At 38.1% G+C, this 20356-nt stretch overlaps 1 protein-coding gene and 1 pseudogene across 3 annotated transcripts in view; both read left to right on the top strand.

Annotated features, from left to right (window-relative positions):
* KCNIP4 (potassium voltage-gated channel interacting protein 4) overlaps nt 1-20356 on the top strand; it is a 1191601-nt gene that overhangs the window by 243869 nt on the left and 927376 nt on the right. The window contains exon 1 of one of the 3 annotated variants that reach the window (XM_067735632.1): nt 7351-7661. The exons of the other annotated variants lie outside the window; for them this stretch is intronic. Within the exon in view, the coding sequence (XP_067591733.1) occupies nt 7574-7661 (88 nt within the window). The 5' untranslated portion in view covers nt 7351-7573. Of the gene's footprint in view, nt 1-7350; nt 7662-20356 lie in introns of those variants that run through there. 3 annotated transcript variants of the gene reach the window in all.
* On the top strand, nt 2659-4550 carry LOC137223130 (bleomycin hydrolase pseudogene; annotated as a pseudogene).

Here is a 20356-nt window from a genome sequence, read left to right as displayed (position 1 = left end):
TGCTCAGCATAATCTCCTTGAGATTCATCCAGGTTGTAGATATCAACAGTTCATTCCTTTTTTCTTGCTGGTGTGTATGAATCACTATTTGTTTATAGGTTGTTTCCAGTTTGGGGCTGTTATAGACAAAAACGCTATAAGGGTTTATATAAAGATTTTTGTCTAAACATATATTTTCATTTCTCTGGGATAGATGCTCAGGAGTGCAATTGCTGGGTTAAATGGTTGATATATGTTTAGAATTTTTTTAAAAAGCTACCAGACTGTTTTTCAGCGTGGCTGTACCGTGTTACATTCCCACCAGCAATGTATGAATGGTCCAGTGTCTCTGCATCCTTACCGGCCTTTGGTCTTATCACTAGTTTTTCATTTTAGCCATTCAGCTAGATGTGTAATGATGGACTCACTGTAGTTTTATTTTTCATTTCAGTTATGACTAATGGTATCAAACATCTTTGCATGTGCTCTGTTGCCATTTGAATATCTTATTTTGGTGAAATGTCTTCATGTCTTTTGTTCATGTTCTAACTGGGTTGTATGCATTTTCCTGTTGAGTTTTGTACGTTCGTTATATAGTCTAGATAATAGTGTTTTGTCAGATATGTGGTTTGCAAATATTTTCTCCCACTTTGGAGCTTGACTTTTCATCCTCTTAAATGAGTGAGAGTTTTTAAATTTGATGACATCCAACTTAGCAATTTTGCTTTTATAAATAATCCTTTGGTGTCAAGTCTGAAAAATCTTCACCTAGCCCCAAATTGTAGAGATTTTCTCTTATTTTTTCTTAAACTTTTGTAGTTTTACCTTTAATTTTGTGATCCTTCATGAGGTAATATTTGTATAAGATGTGAGATCTTGGTGAAGGTTCAGTTTTTGCCTATAGATGTCCAATTGCCCCAGCACCACCTGTTGAAAGGCTCTCTTTCCTCCACTGATTTTCTCTTGGCATTTTCTCTTGGCAAAAATCAGTTGTGGATAATTGTGTGGATTTACTTCTAGGTTTTCTATTCTGTTCCATTGAACTATGTACCCATCTCTCTACCAATACCACAGTCTTAACTAGTGAAGCTGCATAACTCTTGAAATCAGGTAGAATTATTTAAAGACTTAATCTTCTTTTAAAAATTGTTTGAGCTATTCTAGTTTCTTTTACTCTCCATATAATTAACATAACATTTTCTATATTAAAAATAATCTTGCTCATATTTTGATTAGAACTGTGTTAAACTGTATGTCAGTTTGGGAAGAATTGGCATCTTTACTGTGTTGAGTCTTCTAATACATGAACGCAGAGTATCTCTCTGTTTATTCAAAACTTTTATTTCCTTCTCCAGAGGTTTTGTAATTTTCAGCATACAAATTTCATACATGTCTTGTTAGATTTAAACCTCAGTATTCATTTTTTTGAGCCATTGTTAATGATACTGTGTTTTAATTTTTATGTTTATTGCTAGTACAAATGACTTCTCAGTAGTACAATTAATGTTGAGCTCGTATTCTATGACTGCTGAACTCACTATTCATTCTAGGAGTATTTTTAAGTTTTTTTGTGTTTTTTTTTTTTGTATTTTCTACATAGACAATCATGTCATCCTCAAATAGGATGTTTATTTTTTTCTTTACAGTCTGTATGTCTTTAATTTCCTTTCTTATCTTATTGCACTGGTACTACTTCCCACTCTATATTGAATAATGCTGGTGAAAGCAGACATTCTTACCTCGTTCCTAATCTTTGGGTGAAACCATTCAGTCTCTCATCATTAAGTATAATGTTACCGGTAGGTTTTTGTAGGTGTGCTTTATCAAGTCGAGGAAGTTGCCCTCTATTCCTATTTCACTGATATTTGTTTCAAAAAATTATGAATGCATGTTAACTCTGTCATATATTTTTTTCTGGATCAGTGTATGTGATTTTTTTTCTTTAGCTTGTTAATATGGTAAATTACTTTGCTTTTTCCATATCAAGTCAGTCTTGCGACCTTAGAGCCTTAGACTGAAACACACCTGGTTGTGGTAGATCATTCTTTTTATATATTGCTGAATTATTCTGTTAATGTTTATTAAGGATTTTTGCATGTGTATTAATGAGAGATATTTGTCTGTAGTTTCCTTTTTTGGTATTGTCTTTATTAGGGTAATACTGGTTCATAAAGTGAATTAGGAAGTGTCACTTCCTTTCTGTTTTCTTGAAGATATTGTGAAGAATTGGTGTTAATTCTTCTTTACATATTTGGTAGAATTCTCCAATGAAACCATGTGGCCTGAAGATTTTTTTGAGGGGGAGTTTTCAAATTGTAAATTCAATTTACTTAACAATTATAGGACTGTTCAAATTATTATCTGTTATTTCATGTTTGGTAGATTTTTTTAAAACAATTTGTCCATTTCATCTAAATTGCCAAATTTATTTCTCTAGAGTTTATGTAGTATTTTCCTAGTATCCTCTGATATCTGCAGGTTCTGTAGTGCTTTTCTCCTTTTAAAGAGATATTTTTAAATGAATGGGTTAATTGAAAAATGTATTAAATTTTGAATACATTAAAGATATCTCAGTGGGAGAGGCAGGTCGGGCAGCTTAGGCAGCGAACCGCTGTGCAGTCCTGGCGCTTGCCTGAGGACCTCGAAACTACCGTTCCCCTGCCGGGCAGCATGGGCACCATGAACAACGTGGCAGGACTGAATTCAGGGAAGGTAGCTGCTCTGCTTCAGAAACTGAATTCCGATCCTCAGTTCGTACTGGCCCCAGCATGCCGGCACCACCCACGACCTGCTGGACGTCTGTCTGAAGAGGGCCACGGTCCAGGGTGTTCAGCACGTGTTCCAACAGGCTGTGCATCTGGAAGGCAAGCCCGTCACCAACCAGAAGAGCTCAGGGCGATGCTGGATCTTTCCTTGTCTGAATGTTATGAGACTTCCATTCATGAGAAAATTAAATATTGAAGAATTTGAATTTAGTCAGTCTTACCTCTTTTTCTGGGACAAGGTTGAATGCTGTTATTTCTTCTTAAATGCTTTTGTGGACACAGCGCAGTAAAAGGAGCCTGAGGATGGTAGGCTGGTGCAGTATTTGCTTATGAATCCTGCAAATAATGGAGGATAATGGGATATGCTTGTCAATATTGTTGAAAAATATGGTATTATTGCTAAGTGCTTCCCTGAATCTTATACAACAGAGGCAACCAGAAGGATGAATGATACTCTGAATCACAAGATGAGAGAATTCTGTATACGACTATGGAACCTGGTATACAACAGCACAACCAAAGGGGAAATCTCAGCCACATAGGATACCACAATGGAGGAGATGTGCAGAGTGGTGTGCATCTATTTGGGTAATCCACCAGAGACGTTCTCCTGGGAGTATCAAGACAAAGATAAAAACTATCAAAAGATTGGCCCCATAACACCCTTGAAGTTTTACAGGGAACATGTCAAGCCACTCTTCAATATGTTTAGTGAATGACCCTCGGCCCCAGCACAAGTACAATAAACTTTACACAGTGGACTACTTAAGCAATATGGTTGGAGGGAGAAAAACTCTATATAACAACCAGCCCATTGACTTATTGCAGAAGATGGTTGCGGCCTCCATCAAAGATGGAGAGGCTGTATGGTTTGGCTGTGATGTTGGAAAACACTTCAATGGCAAGTTGGGCCTCAGTGACATGAATGTCTATGACCTTGAGTTAGTGTTTGGTGTCTCCATGAAGAACATGAATAAAGCTGAGAGGCTGACTTTTGGTGAGTCACTTATGACCCACGCCATGACATTCACTGCTGTCTCAGAAAAGGATGATTAGGATGGTGCTTTTGTGAAATGGAGAGTGGAAAATTTGTGGGGTGAAGACCATGGCCACAAAGGTTACCTGTGCATGACAGATGAGTGGTTGTCTGAATATGTCTACGAAGTGGTATTGGACAGGAAGCATGTCCCTGAAGAGGTGCTAGCTGTACTAGAGCAGGAACCCATTGTCCTGCCAGCCTGGGACCCCATGGGGGCTTTGGCCGAGTGATATTGCCTCCAGCTTTTCCTCCTCCCATGGGACCTGAAGTCGTTGCAAAAGATAGATCCAGGGACTGAAGCCAGAGTTACACAGGTGACTGTGTGTTCCCACCAGACACAGTCAGACTCTTGGATTTCTCCTCCAGGAATCTCTTTGGGAAAGTGTGCTTTATGCTGAAACAAAATACTCTCTAAAGAAAAAAGAAGGAAAGATCAGCTCATACTATCGACTCTCCTCATCTCCAACAGCTCAGGGTCTCTTAGCATTTTAATCAGATGTAACTGTTTGTCTTAAGTCTGTCACACCAGTTCGGTTCAGTGTCTGTTTTATAAGGCAGGAGAGGATGAGCAATTGAGGTGTGTGGAGAGAAAACAGACCTAGTGTTCCTTGTTCCGAGACTAGAGTAGGGGGAGGGTACCCTAATATTTGAGCTCTCAAAACTGCCTGACAGTAACACTGTCCCTCCTAGGTGGCAGTCACTGAATTCAGTTTTTTCAAGGTAATTTTATGTGCCTCTAATAGGCCAGGAATGTGAGGTTGATCAAAACTGACTGACATGATTCCTTCCTATTGTTCTGAACTGCGGGGGAACACAGCTCTACTTGAGTCACGGGTTAAGTAGAGGGTTGGAGAAAGTAGGTGAGAGAACAACCCAAACCTTATCATGATCTGAATTATAATCATTAGCAGGAGCTCTTGCCAAGTGGTTTAACTTCTGCCTCTGGGATTGGGAGTTGGGTGGGCACGAAAAGGGGATATCCGTTCTTTCTGACAACTAAATGGTGCTGAGAAGCTCTTGAATAAAACACTTTGCTAAAACAAAGAAACAGAACCTCAATGTTAATATGTCCAAAGCAGAACTTTTGACTTTCTCAACTGTCATAGTCTGCCCACAGTTGTTTTATTTTATTAATTCATTAGAGTTATCTATCTAATGGTTCAAGCCTCAAACTAAGTCATCCTTAATTTTTTGCTTTCCCTCAGTTTCAACCCTACTAATTCTGTTTCAGAACATATCCAGAAATCAACCACTTCTCATTTCTACTCCAAGCCATGCCACCATCATCCTCCCCTAGACTACTGCGATGCCCCTCGTAGGTGTTCAGTCTTCTAATCTTGCTCCTCTACAGTTCATCCTTTACATAGCAGAGAGATCATATAATTTTCCTACTCCCTGGAGTGACTTTCCAGCTCACATGGACTAAATCCAAATTCCTTACCCTGGCTATAAGACCCTGCATACTAGTAGGCCCTGGTTTGTAGGCCCTGGCCTCCCCTATGAAATCATCTCCTCTAAGGCTCTCCTGACTCAGTATGCTTCAGCAGTCACACCCTTCTTTCTGTTCCTTGAGGATGCCAAGCTCTTCTCCAGCTGGTGGTGTTGGCACAAGCTTTTCACTCTACTTGACGTGCTCTTTCGCCTGAACATCTTATGGTTGATGGCTGTCTCCTTGTAATCTGTATTCCAGAAGAAGAAATGTTTTCATTGACCATTCAATCTACTCACCTTCTATTCTGTTAATCGGGTTTTTAACAGTCTCCATAGCATCTATTTATATGTGATATTTTTTATTTATTCTTTGTTAATTTGTTGTTTTCTAATCTAAGGTGTAAGCTCTGTGTATGCAGAGGCTTTGCCTTTTTTCATTACTGCTGTACTGCCAGCACCTAGAACCATGTATTGAACAAAACAAGTGCTCAATACATAATTTCTGCATAAATGAATGAAAGTGCTCTGCTTAATGCCATCTATACCATATCTTATTTCACTCTCCAACAAATGAACAGTGTCCTGTTACCCATTTTATAGATAAGAAAGTGGGGCTTTAAAATAATTTGTCCCAGCTCTGGAACTACAAGAGTGTATTTCTTCTGCCAGTTTCAAGCTTTGGGATGCCATCACTCATGGCAAATGCATGGGAGAAAGAACTTTAAGAAGTGTATTGCTAACCTTTGTTTATAAACCTGTTTTTATCTCAGATACTTCCAACTGAAGTCCTAAAAATTCTCGGAAAGCATGCTTCATTATCTTCTTCGGATGATGATATCACTGAGTCTGGTGGACATATGGGAGAGTTACAGAAAAGAGCGAGTTACTACTAGATCTTGTTAAGTCTATGGTTCCAGGAGTACTTCTTTCTTTATTGTAAAAGAACATCATTTCATGTATAGTATTGTTGGGAAATATTAGCTCCAAGTAGAATTATTACAACTGTCAGAAAAAAAAATGGCCTGTCTAGGTATTTAAAAAATGGAGGAGGCACATCCACGTGCATTAAATATCAAGGAGGTATCATACACTAAGTATTAAGGAGATATCAAGGAGATACACACACACAAAATCAGCAAAAACAAATAAATTACCAAACACCCTGGAAATATAGAGTGTCGACAAATCTTAGAAACTGCCCAAGGCACTCAGGAATGAAAAACAACAACAACAAAAAAAACCCCAAAAACTGCACATTCAAGGAAGTTTTCTAGCTTTCATAGCAACTGCCTACCTCTGTAACACTATCTTGAATAGAATAGTTCTTTGTGAAAATTGTGAGCTCTTGCAATTGTTCTCACTATTAAGTCAACTGGTAAGGAGCCAGCGAGTTGCAGTTTACCTTTTAGAAATATGAGGAAACTGAGGCAGTCGTTCTCTTAGGATAATGCAGTAAATTAGTTTTGGAGCTCTGTTGCCTGGAAGCAAGTATAGGGGCTTAAGAGTTGTGGTTTCCAGTCTACTGTATTTTAAAGGAGACAATGATTTTTTTTTCCCCCTGATTTTCAAATCCCTGAGCCTGGACAGTGCAGAAAACGCAGCCAGATTTAGGTAACAGCTTATTTTCCACCTCTGTGCCCATGAAGTGGAATATATTTATATGTGACAAAAGAGCTTTGCCTCTATTTGGTGGTAAATCTTCAAATCTGTTTAGAATCAGGGTCAGCTTCTCAAATGAGCCTTTTCACCATTTAGGCTTTCTGAATCTGATTAACACTGTATCAGGGAATTGTCTGGTGTCTGACCTTGAACAACATGCTTTCCTACTTGCCTTTTTGGCGGGGGGAATCATTTTGTACAGCCTTGGACAAGGAGATTCCTCCCCAGCAGGCTTGATGGCATTTGTGGGCTCCTTTTACTGATATCCAAAGGGTTTCAGCCCCAGTGACCTGTCATCTGTCCCCTCACCTGCTTACATGCTGATTCATTGATGAGCTGGCATTGCAGGCCCCGCCTCCCTCTGAATGGTCTGTGAGGTTGTGATTGCTCCTGGAGAGGGGATGTGGAGCTGAGCCACCGTGGGTTACTACACGTGGGAACCGGCAGCCTATCTGTTGCCACAGAAGAACTTGGTGACCTGAGAAGCAGCCCTTTCTCACCACCCTGTTACCGTTCTATCTATATCCGGCTTCTCTAGCTTTTTAAAGGAATTTCTGATTCAGGCACTAACAGCTAATTCCACAGGAGTTGTAAGGCAGCCTGTGACATAAACTGAGACAGAAGTTTCCCCTCAGAGACTGTCTTTTTTCTATTGGCAAAGACTTCTGGCTCTTCTCAGAGGAATACCTTGTTGCTTAAGATGAGTGGCTGTAGAAAACGATGTAAACGTGAAATATTGAAATTTGCCCAGTACCTTCTCAGGCTATTAACAGGTTCTCTTCATACAGGTAATGACTTTTTTTTTTTTTTTTTTTAATGGAGGCTGGTAGAGCATGGTACCGAAGTTGAAATGGAATAGGAAAGGCTCACTATTTCTATGTTGTGTTTATTTATAATGCTGTGAATAAAATACAGTTATGTTTGCTGAGATTCACGTTTCTAAAAATGTGTGCAATGCAGCTCTAATTTTGGGATAGAACTGGATTCTGTGGATATATCTTTTGTGTCTTTTTGGCAGTGTCGCTGTTAAATGTGTCTCAATCTCAGGAAGCAGTGTCTGCAGAGTAGAAAGATTTTTTTTTTTTTTAAATGCATGATTGTGTGAGGTTTCTTCCCTTCCTCCTGCTTGCTGCAGTTTGCTGGAAAATCACAAAGCTGTTCTTCCTGCAGGTATTTAGAAATTCTCTACCTTTGATCATTATAATCCATAGATTATTTCTAGTATTTGATTATAGAACTTAGCAGTGAAAGAGTTAAGGACATTTCTTTTGGATTTCTGAATTCCTTGCAAAATGTGAGCCAATTGTGAAAACAGCTGAAGAGTATAATGTCCATGAGAGCTTTGATATTTGTTTCATTGCAGTGGATTTTAATGTTTAACAGTTTGCACAATTGAAATGGAAACTCTATTTAAATCTAAGCGTTGATAGAATATTTTTTTAAGGTGTTCCAAAATTATGAGCCTAAACCAGCAGTTTTGCTGCCCGTGAAATTCCTAGGCAATGCCGTAATTAAGGTAGTGACAGGTGGGACCAAAACTACTTTGACTCTGATAATAGATATTTTTAATGGACCCTCAAACTTCTGAGGAGCAAAGCTGGGTTGATGAAATACCACACTTTGATTCTGGCTACGAATAACTATTGTTAGCTTTATTTTTTCAACTCACACGTGTCTTCTTTTATCTAAATCATGAGAAAGAAGAGTTAGTGAAAAAAAAAAAAACACCTATACACTATACTGCAAGGATGAGGGATGAATTTGAGCAACACTTTCTCTAGGAAGTAAAGTCTTTATGGTGAACAGCAGAACTGCATATATGATTGTGTTGACAACCCGATCAGAAAAAACAGTTTTGAGGGGATAACTGTGAAAATCAAATGATTTTCTGAGAGCATTATTAAGTATTCATAAACATAATAACAGGATTGTTATGATACTAATCGTTAAGCAGTGCAAATTGTGGTGGCTCTTGACACTTTTAAGAATAGTTATTGAGAGTCTGTACCTGCCTTTTGTTATCTTGGAGCTTTGTTGTATACTTAGTCCCAATATGAGTTTGCTGTATCATGTCAATTGTGATCAATAATATCAATATATTTGCTATAAACGTTCAATTAAGGATGATGTGCCATTTAGGATGTCATGTCTTATTGGACAATGCTCAATAGGGGATCTTTAATCTAGCTATGAAATTAGAGAAATATTTTATGAAAGAAAGTTTTGCATGAGGTTTCCATGGTGATCTGTAATTTTCTCTTTGATAAGGCAGTTTTAAGGTTCTACCTGTTTCTTGCTGGATTTGGGTGCAGTGCTCTGCCTTTTCTTGCTCAGTTTGTGTATAGTTTTCTGAAACTTCTGATTTCAAAGAATTTTATGAAGATGGTAAATGGTTGTGAAGTCATAAACCATAAGCATTGAATCCAAAATGTAGCGGTTGGCTAATGACTGCATGGTAACTTATAATATGAAATTTATGGAAAGCTAGTATAGCAGAAATATTTTAAGCCTTATTTAATGCGTATTTAGAAATCAATATAGGTGGGATTCATTATCTTCTTTCTGAGCCACAGGAGAAAAATATAAGAACTTTGAGAAATAGGACAGATTATTATAAAATAGTAAGTTAGATTTATGACCTGGGAAATGTGATTACAGCAACTTGTTTCTCGTAAAAATTCTTTTCAGCTCAGTCCCTAATACTAAAGGTTGTAAAATCCAGCCAGAATCTTTGCAACTGCTCAGAATGCAACTTGGAAAAACCAATTTATGCGTTTACTAGATGCTGTGATAATATACACTGTTCACATTGGAGAATCTAATGTAAAATTCATTAGAGCACTTTCAAGTCCCTTAGCTAGTAATTAATGAAAAAGTAGGAAGCAGAGTTGAATTAGTTTAAAAAATTTGCTTTAAGGTTGGATATGCAAGCAGTTGCTAATTGTATCCTGAACAATCAGCATATGTCTCTGTAGTTATCAAAAATTTAAAACAATATGAATATGCCTTGGATGATTTTTTTTCTTCATTTTACCAGCAAGCCCTTAATCTTCACTTTTTCAGTTAAAGATGTGATCTGAGGAAATAGTGATTTTGTTTTACATTTGGAAACAGGTTATTTCTGCAATACTTAATCTGTGTTGTTGGCAGTTGCCTTTCATTTGATACCAAAATGCCCATGCCTTTATACAAACAGAAAATTTGAAGTGCAAAGAAATTTTCACGAAGACAAACTCTCCTTTGATGAGCCTTATTGCTATCACAAGTTAGAGAAAAGCAATTTCCTTTTCTGGGAGCTTTTCATACAAGTTTTGGCAATGCCTAGGATTGCTTATAAATAAATAATTTTAAATTAGTGATTTTTTTCTAAAATAATCTTTATGTTAGAGAGTGCAAATTCAGGAATACAAATTTGTCCAGGTAAAATAAGATGCTTTCATTTGACCAGAAACTTTTTACATATTTTTATCATGGCAAATCATTTTGCAAAGAGTGGATTTTACAAACACATGTGTTGGCCTTACTTGTTATGAAAATATAAGCATTTTTAAAGATTCTTTTGTATATAATAAATCTCAGAAATCCATATGCGAATATTAAAAGTTAGTGGCCACCATGTTCAGTGTACTGCTGTGCAATACAGGATCAGTTATCCTAATTCCTTTTCAATTTGACACCTACATCTTCTTGTACCATATTATATTTAATCTAGGTGTGGCTCATGGTAACCAATATATTTTTGTACATCTAAGGAAATGGAGTTGATTTTGAGGATTTTAGTCTGACACTAGTAGTATGAGACATATTCTATTGATGGGCAATTTGTGTACTATAGGAGCCCAAGGAACACCCTGTCATATAAATGCTGACCCGTTGAAAAGGGTAAATAATATTGCAGATATTGAATTTTAAACTGTCTCTTCTTTATGTGTGAAGTTTAGTATTGGAATGTTTTATGGTTCTTTTTGGAAGGTTGTTTGGACATTTATCAATTCTCTGCACATAGTTTTCTTGAAAAATCAAGACCTGAACACATTTTCCTATTAGCAGGTATTCCCAAAACATATGTGTGAAGTGGCTATTGCCTGGAGCTCTGTTTCAGGCTTCAAGATGATGAGCTACAGGTGTGGTGAAGTTCAACTCTCCACCTGAGGGAAACAGAGGCAATTCAAACCGAAACATTCTTTTAAGCTTTGAATTGCTGTTTAAGTAGTGGGTTACAGTACTTCAAATTTAATAAAATTATATTACTAAAAGCATGACATAAGCATTCTTCATTTCATCAAGTAGAGAACTTTAGATGAGAGAGAGAGAGAGAGCATCTGTTTTACAAATTTGCATTGAATTGCTTCCAGCCTTATCACTGTTAAAGGGACTGTGGATCAAGCCATTCACAAAGCTAGTGATTTAAAGATTTAGATTGTTTTTCTGTTGCATTTTTAAAGCATGAAGAGAAAATAAAGGTTGATGCTTAGCAAAATAAGAGACTTAAGAAAAACTGTTTCTAGCTACGCACACTTCCTTCTTTCGCCTCCTGATTACAAATCACAGAATCATGTTTTCAATCCCCTCTGTCCTCTTCTGTCCGTCATCCCTGCCACATCTGAACACAGGGCCGACGCATCTCATGCAAAAGATGTGTCCCTGAAGACCTCACATAATTAAAGATTCATAAAACTCAGGTTTCATCCTGGCAAAAGGTGATAGGAGTTTTTATTTCTCAGTTCACGTGGGCCTGGCATGTGGCAGTTGAATGAAACAGCTTATATTTGCTTGGCCTGCCTGCTCTGAAACTATGCTATACTTGATTACATTTATGTTTTTTAATTCATTCAAACTTTGCTGATAAAGGGAGATCGTATTTCTTATAGCACTATGTAAAATTTGCATTACTGAAATGCGCATAAAATGCCACAAGTTATGCTCAATTTGCTTCTTCTGTTGAAACCTGCCCTCAAATAGAAGAATGCAAAGGATGATGTTTTTCGTGACTGCCAGGGAAGATTTGTAATTAGGTTGCTTTTCCCAGCAAGAGTTTACATTTTAAGCTTTATCAGAAGAATTATTTTGGCCTCTATTAATAAATTTGACTTTTCATCCAGGAGTGAAGGGATATTTTGAGAGGCGCAGCTTCTTGCCTTATCTCAAATTCTGCCATGGCTACCAAATCTGGTTAGAGGATACCTAGGTTCAATGGATAAAACACCCATATATGCAGAATACTGGTTGCCCCTTTCACTTCTGAAGAAAATCTGCATATTAATGTTTATTAACTTTGTATTTTAAGTTCTTTACCACATAATTATTACCACATAATTAGTGTATTAGGTAGAACTTATATGGCTTAAAGACTCTTCCAAAGAGCAGATTGTTTTGGCCATTGTGAGAACTTCAAAGTAGTAAGTGATCTGATTTCACAGTCTGAGTCATGTTAAACTCTTAAAACTCATTTCTTGACTAACTGACAAAATTAATCATGTGCTCTCAAGGGAAGAGCTAATGTTCATAGAAGGAGCTGTATTTGCTGCTATTGGTTAAAGTAATCAGACTTTCTTAGCAGAAACTTCAACAGTTACACATCAGTGCTTCATTTAAATATGCAAAGAAATATTGAAGTTTCACCATACAGGCTCTTGAGGATATTATACATCGATTTTGATATGTATCAGTTATTTCCTGGCAGGAAAGAAAGAGATCTCAGGAAAATAATTTACTAAAGGGGCCATGTATGTGGGCAGGGGTAAGGAAGTCAACAAGGGGTAAGGGGTACTCGAATAATAGCAGACCGCTGAAGGAGCAAGGGATGGGGGCCGTTTCTGAAGCCTGGAGAGGGAACCGGTGGGCAGAAGACTGCTTGACAGGAGATGTGGCCTTTAGTCCAGGGACATAGCCAACCCATGGAGACCTGACAGTAAGGGAGCTCAGGAAAAGAGAAAAAAAGAAAATTGCTGGCCTCTCCTTTCTCCAACCTTCCAATTTTTGCTAGTGCTTCCATTGGCTGACCCCATCCTAGAAGCCAGTGGGAAAACTAAGTAGGAGAAACATGCTCATGGCCATATTTATTATTTTATATTCACCGACTACCACTGGCAAGGCTTGCTTTGTTTAAAATTACTAACATTAGTCACATTGCTTCCCCTCAAAATATATTGAAAGAGGCACAAGCAACCTAAGCATATCCCTGGGTTGGCTTGTAAGGTTCCTGTCAATCCACCACATCTTTTACGATCGCTGTTTATCTTTTACTTTGACCATATAGCTTCTGCCCAAAATTTCTCTGTTTCTCTTAAACTTTATAAGTAAAATGAACCTACACCTTCAAACAGGTGGACTCTGTTTTTGAGGAGGTGTCACCGTAATCAGCCACATTAAATGACACAGGAAGACAGTGTGATGTTTGTTGCAGAGGTAGATGGTATTACAGCCCAGGATGATATGGTTACGCTTTGTGCTTGCTGAGGACGATGATGGATTTTCTTTCATAAAGTATATTTTCTCTCCAAACTCCTTTTTCCAGCATGAGATACCTTGTGAGTTGCAGGGAAGGGGCTAAGATCTGAGGAGCTGCCCTTCCTTGTGGAAGAAAGCAAAGTCCAACTGGCCGTGATGAAAATCGTCATTGGTATATTTTTTGCAGTATATGCCAACAATTTTGACAAACAAACTAGTTTTGATCCAACCTTTGCAAACCATGTTTCTGTGCCTACCATTCTCCATTTCTTCTGCCTGATAGATACACTCAATACCATCAGAATGTCTCAAGATGTTCTTTATGTGGGACCAATGTTCACTTTACTTTTTCAAATGAATTTTTATTGGAGTATTGTATTGTAAATATTGGAGTATTATAAATCATTGATTTACAATGTTGTGTGAGTTTTAGGTGTACAGCAAAGTGAATCAGTTATACATATACATGTATCTATTCTTTTTCAGATTCTTTTCCCATATAGGTTATTATAGAATATTGAATAGAGTTCCCTGTGCCATACAGTAGTTTCTTATTAGTTATCTATTATATATATATATATATATATATATATTAGCGTGTATATGTTTAAAAGGTGAATGCATAGGACTCTGAGGCAGATCAACATGTAATAATGGCTGAGGAGGGCCAACTAATTATTTTCAGGAAGAGTGAGTCAGAGAACTGAATGAGTGGCTGAGGTAGGAGAAGAACTATGCCAAATTTTGCTTGGAGGAGTAAAAGGAGTAAAATTTTGCTTGGAGGAGTGAAAGGGATTCCATCATTAGACACCCTTCTTTATGTGTCTCATGTCTGGCTCACTGTCTGGCTCTGTTTTGCTCCCTCTAATGTCTTTACATCATAGTCTTAATGACCATAATATGAATATATTACATTAAAAACAAAAAATAATAATTCTTAGAATGTTCCAGAGGAGCTGTTCTCTCTGCTTAACCCCCAGCTGTGCTTCTGGAGCGCAATAGCATGCACAGAGGAAGAGTTAGGAGCCTTGTGCTGGACTTCCAGCTCTATCCTTATTTCTACGATTGTGAAGGTCATCCAGCTGCTCTGAGCTGGGTCAACTCATCTGTAAAATGGGGATATTCCTACGTAGATTTCTCTTGCTAGCCAACATCCCATAAATGGGTAGCTTTTGTCATTATTACTAAGCTGATATCCATAGGATGTTCTGTTTTTTTAAAAATAAATTTTCCCTAAAGGTGATTGGATACCTCATCATTATGCTGCCTGGTAATTCGGCATAAATCTAAAGTAACCAATATAGATGACTGCATTTTTAAAAACTATTTTGCCTTTTATTGTGTTAGTTTTCAGTAACCGTAACTGCCATTTATTGATTCAACTGAAGTTTATTAAGTGGTTGTTAAGGGCTGAGGCTTGTGGTTTTGTACGCTATTTCATGATTCCCGCCTGCCCCACGTTGCTCTGCTAGTGCAGCAAATAAATGCAGGGCAGTTAACTCCACAAACCAACGTGTGCTTAGATTTCCGAAAGCAGAGGACAGCTGTCTCTTGTGGTTTTAGCCAAGGAGAGGCGAGGACAACGAGCAACCTAGGTGACGCAATAAGCCTTCAAAGTATGCTCCTTTGGGGGCTTCCGTGGTGGCGCAGTGGTTGAGAGTCCGCCTGCCAATGCAGGGGACGCGGGTTCGTGCCGCGGGGCGGCTGGGCCCGTGAGCCATGGCCGCTGAGCCTGCGCGTCCGGAGCCTGTGCTCCGCAACGGTGAGAGGGCCGCGTACCGCAAAAAAAAAAAAAAAAAAAAAAAAAAAAAAAAATATATATATATATATATATATATGCTCCTTTGAAGAAAATTAGAGGGAGAGAAGCCGATGAGAGGGAAGCCAAACAAGGAAGGTAAGAAAGCAGCTGGGAGAAAGAGGATCAGTGGGTTTATTTGCAGGAGAAGGAAGTTTTGCTGAAAAGCCAAATTGCTTACACTACCAGATTGCTGCAGAAACTACCAGCAAAGCAAGCCCACCAGAAGGTTCTGTTCCTTGTCCGGGAAGGTGCTTCTGTGGCTTACTGAGCGAATCAGGCAGTGAATCAGTTAAGTGCCTGTTCACATTCCATTTCTACCTGCTTGGAGCTGTCTCCACTCTCTGATGTGCATTGATTTCATTCCCTTTTGAGCTCTCATAGTACAAGTTGTGTGTCCCCCATTGTTCAGCATTTAATTAGTCATCAACACTGTATTATTTAACAGATTCAGGTGTTAGAGGTGTATCTCAAGTAGACCTGAGTCTTCTAAGTGACATAAATATATTTAATTCTCCAGCTCTACCCTAACACAGTGTTTACCGTATATCTGTTCAAAAATATAGATTTGTGGGAGGATATTATAAATAAGTATCAGTTTCTTTCTCCATATAATTTAATGTGTTCCTTTCTGACTCACATTATCGGACTTAAAACGAGAGCACTTGAGCACCCTATGGGGAGCCTAGTCCATGATGCCAAACCTAGGATGTGGTGGGAGTAAGATATAAAACTAGATTTGGCAGAATCCAAACTATATCTTTGTTTCATGATACAATGCTCCCTTCTTAAACTCAAACTGACTCTGAAGAGCTGTCTGATGACTTTAATTCTCAGCTCAAGCATCATCTTAGTAAGTCGTTTCCTGATCATCCAATCCAAAATAACCCCTCCTACAGTGACTTTCTTTTATATCACCTTTCTGAAATTCCTTTTACAGATAGGGTGGCCAAAATTGGGACACTTTGGAGAGTAAAGGGAGGCCATATTAATAATCACAGCAAGAATATAGGCACAAACCAAGGCTGTCACAGACAAACTGGGATATATGGTCACCTTTTCCACAGAAATGACCATGATCTAAAATAAGTTAGATTATTTACAAGTGTCTGTAAAACCGGGATATGAACTTCTTTTTATGGATCCTGTGTGTTCTGTTCATATTGTAATCTAGTGTGTAGACCATGCCTGGTGCATAATAAATGATTAATAAGTAGTCATTGGATGTTTGACTAAGTTGCACACCAGTGTATTTTAGGGGACAAAGTAACCACATCTTATACCGCTGTTTCACTACATGTCTTCCCCAAAGTTGGTAGGGTTGTGATTGCTTGCCTATATCACTTCTTCAGATCTCAGCTATGTCAGCTACTCATTGTAATCTCTGCTGTAGTTCTGCTTTCTTATCTCTGCCCAGTACTTCTTCCCATTATAGAAACTGTTGTAGATAATCCAGAGCCCTGGAAGTCTGAATTCTCTCTAATTGTACACAAAGGAGTTATAACTGCACATTTTCAAATAGGAGTAGGTGATGTGTATTTTCTCATTTGTTTCAAAAGTCATATATCCTATGAGGGATTTATATATAAAATTCTATGTATTTGTATTTTCTCATTTTTCTACAGTGAACATAGTATAGGTGCAATGATTGCACTATAATGTTTTTAATAATATAGAAATTTCTAGGTTCTTTCAATCTTTAACTATGGTAAACCTGTTGGAACAAAAAGATACCACCTTGGATATACTGTAATTGTATATGTGTGTGTGTATATATATATATATATATATATATATACACACACACATACATACATATATATACACACACACAATTATATATACTTATATTTATATGTAAGATATATATATATATATATACAGTTGATCTGTCTTGTATCTGCAGTTTTCTTCTCCAGCTTGTATATACATTTGAGAAAGTTTTAAATTTCCCCTAGCTCAGTATTATCACCTCTACAATGGGAAGATTTCCATTTTGCAAAGTTACCAGGTTAAGATAAGAGTTTTAAAGCCTACCAAGTAAGTCGTGTTCCTCTTCTGTAATACACCCTTGAGATACACAGAGCCTGTTTTATTATGGGGTATACATAAAAGAGTTTCCTAAACATTTTGCAATTCCCTGAGCCAAACAAAAGTCAAAAGTCTTCAAAGAGCTTTAAAGCCAGTTCTATAAACGGCTTTTAGAACTTTAAAGATGGGTTTTATGCTGTGTCTACTAAAGATTCCCCAAGGGAAACTATACAGCCAACTGCTGGGCATATACCCAAATGCATGCAAATGTGTCATCCAGTGATGCCCTCCTAGCTCATCTCCAAGTAAAGACTTAGTCTTTGATCTTGGAAGGTTAAAAAGCTTGTTCAAGTTCAAAATAGTGAAGGTGCACAACACACTGACAATAATAGAAACAATATTATGTAGATTATGCTACTTACATAAATAGTTTTGTTGGAATATGCTATTGGATCATAGACGTGTAAAATCTTAATGGATCATAAAAATTATTTGGTCTGACTTTATTTTCAGAAGAGAATGTTGAGGTCAGAGTTACTCAAGTGATTTTTACCAAGATCATGGGAGCTGGTTAGTCCTGTTACTAGTCCATTACACTGCTATTTCCAGAAGACATTGTTCTTTCAACCTTACGTTGTGATAAGTGTCTATGGTGATGTCCTGCTCTGATAGAAATACCTGGTGTTGGCAGCCAAGAAGACCTAAACTTAAATCTTAGCACCATCTCATTTTAGCAGGAGACCTTGGACAAGTTTACATTCTTCCATACCTGTTTGCTCATCAGAAAAATTAAGTTATCCCTGTTCAGGCTGCCACCAGGTACTTTTTCAGGGCAGCATTTTTTTTTTAATATTTATGTATTTATTTTCTTAATGTTTTGGGCTGCATCAGGTCTTCATTGTAGCACGCAGGCTTCTCTCTAGTTGCAGCATGAGGCTTTCTCTCTAGTTGTGGCATACAGGCTCCAGGGTGCGTGGGCTGTCTCCTTGAGGCACACGAGCTCAGTAGTTGTGTTGTGTGGGCTTAGTTGCCCCGTGGCATGTGGGATCTTAGTTCCCCTACCAGGAATCGAACCCGCGTCCCCTGCATTGGAAGGCGGATTCTTTACCACTGGACCACCAGGGAAGTCCCCAGGCCAGCATTTTTTAGAACAGTAGTTGCGATCAATACTCATTCCAAGTAATCCTAAGCCCTCTTTCGGATACTGATAAATCAGTGCAAAGTATAGCAACTAACATCATTCAGTTGTTTTGGAGTCCTCAAAAGAGGTCAAAGTGTGTTCCATTTATATCAATTTAAAATTTTCTAAAAGCAAATAGAATATATAGCTCAAATATATGCTTCAAAAATAATAAAATTTAAGATCTGTATACTTGAAGAGTTATACTTCATTATGCTTTAGTGTTCTTTTATAAAAAATCCTCTTCTACCTGAAAAATGCCACATTATTTGTATATTGCTCCACTATGTGCAAAAGAGATATTTGAAGATGCATGAGACACCAGCTTGCACCAGAAAGAAGCTTGTAGAGAAGTTAAAACATATATAAACAATCTTATTACAGGCTTGAATGTGTTAAATACCAGGAGAGAGGTACAGGCAGTGTTTTAGTAGAATTCGAAGAGGGAATCCACTTTGTGCTGGTGGCAAGAGAGACATTCTTAGCAGTGGTGGCGTTTAAGCTGCGTTTTAGTAGCTATGGGCTTGGAGATGCTGAATTGGCAACTGGACCTTCGAACAAGAACACAGAAAGAGAGGAAGGGGATACATAGAGATAATGTATTGTTAGGTTTCATTTATCCAGCAGGTATTTGTGAAGTATGTACCCTCTTGGTTGGCACTATTCTTGGAACTTGTAATACATCATACAAGCAAAAGATCATTGCCCTCGTATAGCAGAGAGTTGGATAATAATCATGCTAAGTGGATTAATTAAATAGTATGTTAGTGGGTGATAAAGTGCTCTGGGTAAAAATAGAACAAGTTCAGTGGGTTTGCGAGGGCTGTGGAAGTTAGGCTGTATGTTAGTTTGCTAGAGCTTCCATAACAAAATATCACAGATTTGGTGTCTTAAACAACAGAAATGTATTTTCTCACAGCTCTGGAGGCTGGAAGTCCAAAATCAAGGTGCCAGCTGGGTTGGTGTCTCCTGAGGCCTCCCTCCCTGGTTTGCAGGTGGCTGCCTTCTCACTGTGTCCTCACATGGCCTCTGCTGTCTGAGGGTAGGCCTCTGATATCTTCCTTTGTGTCCAAATTTCCTCTTCTTATAAAGACACTAGTCAAACTGGATTAGGCCTTGCTCAAATGGCCTCATTTAACTGAATCGTCTCTTTAAAGACCTTATCTGCAAATACAGTCACATTCTGAATCTGAAGTACTGGAGGTTAGGGCTCCAACATACCAATAATCAACCCATAACAGCGTGGTTGAAATTTAAATAGAGTGGTCGGGATAGACTCTTTGAGAGAATGATGTTAGATCAAAATCTTGAAGCAGGCAAGACAGCCATGGAAACATATGAGGAAACAGATTCCAGGCAGAGAGACCAGCCAGTGCAAAGGCCCTGGGGCAGGCTTGTGTTCAGTGTGTTCAAGGAACAGAAAGCAGGTTAGTAAACTGGAGCAGAGCAAAACCAAAGAGAGTAACTGAAGTAATTGGAGATAGAAACAAAGAAGACCAGACTGTATAAGGTTTTATATGGGCCATGGTGAAGACCTGAATGTTTGCCCTGAGTGGAACTGAGAGCCATTGCAGGATTCTGAGAAGGAGTTAAATGCAATCATGCTAATCACTGGCTGCTCTTTTGAGATGTACAGTAGAGTAGGTGTCAGCAAACTACAGCCCATGGAGCAATCTAGCCTATTGCCTGTTTTTGTATGGTCCATTAACTAAGAATTGTTTCTACATTAAGTGGTTGAAAAAATATCACAAGAAGAATAGTGTTTCATGACACAGGAAAATTATATAAAATTCAAATTTAGTATCCAAAAATAAAGTTTTCGTGGAACTCTGCTCATTCATTACATACCCCTATGGCTGTTTTTGTGTTATAATGATAGAGTTGAATAGTTGTAAGGGAAACTTCTAGGCCTACAAAGCCTATGGCATTTACCCTCTGACCCTTCCAGAGTAAGTCTCTGACCCCTGCTAGAGAGGATCAAGGACAGAAACAGGTGGAAAATGGTCAAGGATAGAAACAGAGTG

The sequence above is a fragment of the Pseudorca crassidens genome, chromosome 4, assembly GCF_039906515.1.
Source record: "Pseudorca crassidens isolate mPseCra1 chromosome 4, mPseCra1.hap1, whole genome shotgun sequence".
In the NCBI taxonomy this organism is placed as follows: Eukaryota; Metazoa; Chordata; class Mammalia; order Artiodactyla; family Delphinidae; genus Pseudorca; species Pseudorca crassidens.
Note: the sequence above shows the minus strand (reverse complement) of the source record. Positions and strands in the feature narration are given on the sequence as shown.